This window comes from Vitis riparia, chromosome 4 (assembly GCF_004353265.1).
Source record: "Vitis riparia cultivar Riparia Gloire de Montpellier isolate 1030 chromosome 4, EGFV_Vit.rip_1.0, whole genome shotgun sequence".
NCBI classification, from domain to species: Eukaryota; Viridiplantae; Streptophyta; class Magnoliopsida; order Vitales; family Vitaceae; genus Vitis; species Vitis riparia.
The window spans coordinates 7,816,706-7,822,705 of NC_048434.1; the positions used below are offsets into that span (position 1 = coordinate 7,816,706).

At 32.2% G+C, this 6,000-nt stretch overlaps 1 protein-coding gene across 1 annotated transcript; it reads right to left on the minus strand.

Moving 5' to 3' along the window:
* Window positions 1-2,970: 2,970 nt before the first annotated feature.
* LOC117912208 (aspartyl protease family protein At5g10770-like) lies at window positions 2,971-4,725 on the minus strand. Its single transcript, XM_034826709.1, has 2 exons — window positions 4,509-4,725; window positions 2,971-4,407 (listed from the first exon to the last, which is right to left on the minus strand). Exons 1-2 carry the CDS (start codon window positions 4,687-4,689, stop codon window positions 3,185-3,187), a joined length of 1,404 nt encoding a protein of 467 aa, XP_034682600.1. The 5' UTR covers window positions 4,690-4,725; the 3' UTR covers window positions 2,971-3,184.
* Between the last annotated feature and the right edge of the window lie 1,275 nt (window positions 4,726-6,000).

Genomic DNA, 6,000 nt, shown 5'->3' on the forward strand with positions numbered 1-6,000 from the left:
ACATTGGGAGATAAAAATAATGAAAAAAATTCTCGTCTATGTACACATTTTGGGATGAAAATTTTTTCTCCCTAAATATAATATTTTTGTTACCTTTTAAATGAAACATTAACCCATATAAACCTCTATGATATTAACATTTTAAATAATATGATATTATGTAAATCAAACTTTTTAATAACTTGAAAATACAATAACTATAGAAATTAAGTTATACATCAAAATATTTTTTTTCATTAATGTGAATCATACTTGAAACTAACATTGTCCTAGTACTATTTGAATATTGCCCAAAATAAAGTGACAACAAATAATAAATAACTACATCATGATATAAACTCAATGGTGGAAAAGGTGGCTTGAAGATGAGTAAGATTGAAGTGGTGGTTATTAAGAAGAGCTGGTTTGTTATGCATGAAATTCCATATTAATGCCTTCAACTCTTGCAACTCAATGGTCGTCATACTCTTGAATTTGTGTAACTTTGTAATCTACCTCCACAACCTTCTTGTCTTTCCAAACCGTTTAAATAATTTGTCGTTTTCCAAACACTCTTTATGTTATTTTTAAGTTAATGAAAAGAGTAGTGCCCTCATCCTAAATTTCATGCATCTTTCCTAAATTTTGTGCATCTCTTCCTGTAAAATATAATATAGTTTTAATTAGTAAACATATTATTATATCATATAATGGAAGATAATTTTAATTTTCAATAATAACTCTTATATGTCAAGGGTGTTCAAAGTAACTCCACTTGACCTTACAATTCTTCAATGAGAAGACCCTTTTACATAAACAATAGAATAATTCTATTAAAACACATATAAATTATTTCATTCTTGATGTAACTAGTAAAATATGCTTTTACGCATGATTAATTTTAAGAACTCTCTTTTACAACCAAGAAAAAAAAATCAGTCAATCCAAGGTAGATTTTAATGCATTTGGACCTCAAATAAGATGAACACAATTACATTTCTAAACAAAGCGGAAAAAATGATAATCCACAATTATTCTAGTAATGGAGCAATAATATATTAAAAGATAAATAAGAATTTTAAAAAATGGAGTGTAAAGAATATTGAAGATTCGAAGTCTCGGTTAAATTAGGACAAGGGAGAGGAGTGGCCTAGATGTGAACCATTAAGAAAAAAGGTTGCATTGACCATGTATAGTAAGACAATGGTAAAGATCATATCAAATAGTATAAAGCATCAACATGAGCAGCGGTGACAATGACACTTCAATGGGCAACAATGTTATTTCGATCAAAGGTGAAGACTTCGACTATGGTTATGAATGACGATAGAAGGGCCTTTTGAGAGCTTTTGGGAAAGTTTTTTTTCTTTTTTATGTTTTTAAATTTATATTTCCACAAAAAATTTCGAAATTACTTATCAAATATTTAATTGAAAATTTTCCAATTATAAAATAATAAAAATATAAATCATTCACTGTAATTAGTATTATAATAAAAATATATTTATAATATTTGACAATAGTTATAAAAACTTTTAAAAAATATTTCAATAATAAATATTTTAAATTTTATATTTTTAAAATTTTCCAAATGATTTTCAACATCTAATTCAATAAATAGAATAATTAAGATTTAATTTAACTTTTTTACTTACTTTTTAAAAAAATATTTCAACAATTGATAAATAAAATATTTTAAAATTTATTTTCTAAAAACTTCCAAATTATTCAGACATCTAATTTGATGATAAATAAAAAATTAAGATTTAATTTAAATATTTTACATATTATTTACACTTTTTTATTAATAGTTTTGTCCAAAATTTTATATTAGAAACTAATTTTCTTTAGCTTTTATATATTTAATGTTTTACTTTGGAAAATTTTTGTGATGAGATGATTTTTTTTAAAATGTAAAAAATTACCTAATATAATTTAAAATGCACAATATATATATATATATATATATATATATATATATATGAGGTGACTTTAAAGGCAGTATAAGATTAATAAAATCTTAAATAGTTAAATTATTGTGAAATACATTAGATTTGTGTAACATGATTTTAGAAAATCTAAAATTATTTTCTTGCATAGTTTAAAAATGAGATATTACCAATAGTTGTTAAATTGTATAAGCCATCAATTAATTAATATCGTGACTGAAGCATGACAGAGGCATTATTATAGACATCTATGCAACAACTTCAAAGTGAAATATATATATATGGAGGCTTGGTCTTAAGGAATTTGTTTTGGAAGGCTATAAAACCATGAACATCCAAATCATTCAATCTGACAATAGAGGAAATCAAGAAAATAAACAAGGAGGCACAAGAATGGTTGACCAACATACCCGAACTCACTAAAGCAGGCATGCTTGTGATGAAAGGGTGAAATCAGACCATGTCAAGAACAAAATGATTGAATCCTTCAACCAATGGTAAGGGAGAGTGGAAGAGGAAGACGAAGGGGAAGTAGGGATAAAGGTGAAGTGCGCAGAGGAAGGGAAGGACCACAAACCCACAGTGAGCGGAGTGGGTTTTGTGGTTATGAAATATTGGTATATATTATGGGTTTTGTTGCAATAAAATATTGGTATTTAGTAAGCTCACGCGTATAGCCAAGGTGTGTGGCAGCCTGGCAGGTGCTTGGAAGCCTATTCATGCCAAGGGTTGTAAGTTGTAACACAATTGGATTGGGTCAGGGGAAAACTTTGGGCTGGGCTTGGGCCAACCTGAAGACTCGAGTCGAACTCCAGGTTCGTCTTCAGGCCTAACGATTCAGGTTAGCCAACCTGATCTCTAGTGTTGGCTAACACTGTACAACTCTTAACGTGCTCGTGCTCATTGGGTTAAAGGTTTTGATCCAGAAAAGGGGTTCAATCGCTCTCGATTGCAGGCTGCTGCATTCATTGAACAAGTTGACCACATCATTCTCCTAGTAGACTTTGATCCATGATACCCAAGAAATTGCCAAACCAATAAATTTTCAGCAACATAAAACTAGTGCGTTCTATTCATTCCAAACCTTACATTATGCAAGCCACAAACATTTGAATGGAATATGTTTTCCACTCAAAATTTTATTACAAGAGCAAACCAAACAAATTAAACATGAAATGGGTCATCCCACTCCTTATGCATCTAATGGACATCCTCTACCTGCACTCCTAATTACCAGACAAAACCAAAAGGATGGATTAGGTCTCACTTGGAGCAACCATTGCCCCAAACCCTATCCTTCTTCCTGGTATGTCATATAGAACTGTTAGAGACAGTTGTTGTGTACTTCCAATAATGGTAAAGTTGGAGGTCCCAGCAAAGGTCCCAGCAAAAGCCAAGCAACGACAAGATGTATTCCCCGAAAAAACTCTCTTTTCATTCAAACGTACGTCGGCTCCTTCCCCAAAATGTAGCACTATCTCCGGTACTAACGCATCTTTCGTTCCAGTTAAATTGTAGCATGTGTCCAATATGTCACCTTTCTTCCGCCTCCCATTGAAAAGAGGATATTTCGCCATTGCTTTCTTGAATGCATCTTTGAGTGCTGAATAGGCTCGTTGAGGCAGGCGACTGATGACAGTTCCCGAGTCTATTATAGTTCCAGATGATGCAAACACGGAGCTGGGAATATTAAGTCGCTTGTTACCAACACTTATATCCAAGAGCTTGACGAAATAGTACTCTGACTCGTCTAACCCTGAGGTTCCAGGACCATTTACAAGCGATGTGAACTTTAAGGAGGAGGATTGGGAAGTGGCTTTCTCTCCGAACAGCAGCGATCCAATGGAATCTTCCTCAGGGAGACAGTAACTGAAAACTTTGTTAAATTTTGAAGCTGTTTGAGATACGGTAGAAAGCTGCCCTTGTCCAAGCCCCAGCACCCCATCAACTCCACTGCCAAAATCACCCTTATTATTTCTTCCACAACCGAATTGAAACTTTTGGAACACATCAGAAGGCTCCAATGTCATGGTATCGCATCCATAGTTTCCCACAGAGGTAGAGTCATCGCCATATGTCATGTTATAGTTGTTCTCAACAGTACCTGGAATGCAAGAACCAAAGGAATAAGTGGAGGATGCCGACCAGTTGAAATATCGGTGGGAGTCTTGTAAGCAGTTCACACAGGCTTTGCACTGTATCCAAGTTATGCTGCTGCCGGTGTCCAATATTAGCTTAAATTTCTGTGGGGGTGTGCCAAAAGCAACGTCAACAAGAAAATTGCCATCTTCATCAAACAGGTTATTATTGTGGGCATGATTTTTCAAATTCCCTGAAGTGTATTGGTTGCCTTTGGAGTTGATGAAGCTAACTCTGGATTCATCTCGGCCAAAGATTTCCTGAGGACTGGGAGGTTGGGAGTGGCCTGATCCAGAGCATGGCCCATATTTTTGTGTTATTGGAAGCCCTTGAGATCCTCCTGCAACACATAACACATATACAATACATCAATTAGACTTTCCTATAGAATGCCCTCTTCTACATCAAAACACAATATTTTGGGAGTTAAAGGGACTTCACCTCTGGCAGATGTCGAGCATTTGTTCTTTGGCAGCAGTGAACTTACAGGAGTGGAATGAAATCCGTCTTTGCCCTCTTCTGCTCCGTAGACGGGTATACCGCTCACATAACATGAGAAAAACAGAAGAAGAGAAGAGAAGAGAAGATGGTAGATGGCAGTGGAAGGACAAAGAATGGCCATGGATCTAACACACAAACTTTCAGTTGTTATTGCTGAATGTGTTAGCCTCAGTACTAACCAATATATATTACATAAGAGTATGGAATATGCTTATATTATTCTCTTTGAGCCATGGAAAAGTCTTTGCGTGTGGAACATCCAAAGCCTTTGGACCAAGTCCCCTCCCAAGTTGCATGAGTTGATCACATCTTGACCTGTTGACTCATACTACTTCAGAAACCATTTTTTTTCCCTCATTTTTGGTCATTTCTTTCAAAATTCATGAGATTTTTAAAGTTTTGGTGCAAACTTTTCCCTCATCAACATCTTCTTGGAGAGAAAACGAAAGTACACTATTTTAATGAATATTAACTAAAATTAAGAGGTAATTGTAACTGAAAATTTTCACATTTTTTGGATAATTTAGGAAGAATAGGAATTAATATTTATGTTGATGGATCTCCAAACTTTTTCATGATTAGTTTTGGCCAAGTAGACTTAGTCAATGCAAGGATGGCTAAGCAGTTATTCAAGTCAACCAATTCTTTTGCCCTAAAAAGAAGGAAGAAGAAAGAGTGGAATTGGATTTTTTTTTTTTTGGATTTTTTGAAAAGACAACTTTAAATTGGATTTTTTTCCAAAGTACCATACGTTTAGAAATAATTTCAAATGTGTCATCTTTGAATAAGTATTTTTTAAATCGACTATATTTTTTTTTCCAAAATCCCCATAGAAAACCATGGCTTTAAAGGAAAGTGGGAGGTAGCTTCATCTATAGACGAAGTTTGCTACCTATTGCAACTTTTACTCGCAATCAGTGGTGGGGTCAGAAAATCAAGTAAAGGGTAGTAAGAAAAGGGTAGTAAAAAAATTGTAAATTATAAATTGTAATAAACGTAGATAAATTTTTATAATTTAGAAATAATGTTTATTATTTAATAAAATAAATAATTATTAACATTAAAAGAAAAGAAAATTTTATAGTATATCAAATTTAGAAAAATACTAACAAATATTGACCACAAAAATTAAATTTTATTAATGAAAATATATTCCAAAAAAATTAAAATAGTGAGTATGGCTAGGAAATTTTCAGTATTTAAATAAAATATATTTCCAAACTTTTAGAAAAATTAAATAATTTCACTGATAATTTTAATTTTAGATTTTCTTTAAAAATAATAATAAAATATCAATCATTGAGTTTGATAAAATTTTTGTTTAAAAATTAAATGTAGCATGGAAACCTAAATATAGCAAAATACTTAAAAACTTAAATAATCAGTTGTAAATAAACAATTGTTTAATTAAACATAAAAATATACATATCAA

Coding starts and splice junctions, on each gene's coding strand:
- LOC117912208 (XM_034826709.1), bottom strand. CDS start 4,689: ATGGCCATTCTTTGTCCTTCCACTGCCATCTACCATCTTCTCTTCTCT. Junction 4,408..4,508: donor ATGCTCGACATCTGCCAGAG/GTGAAGTCCCTT, acceptor TATGTGTTGCAG/GAGGATCTCAAGGGCTTCCA.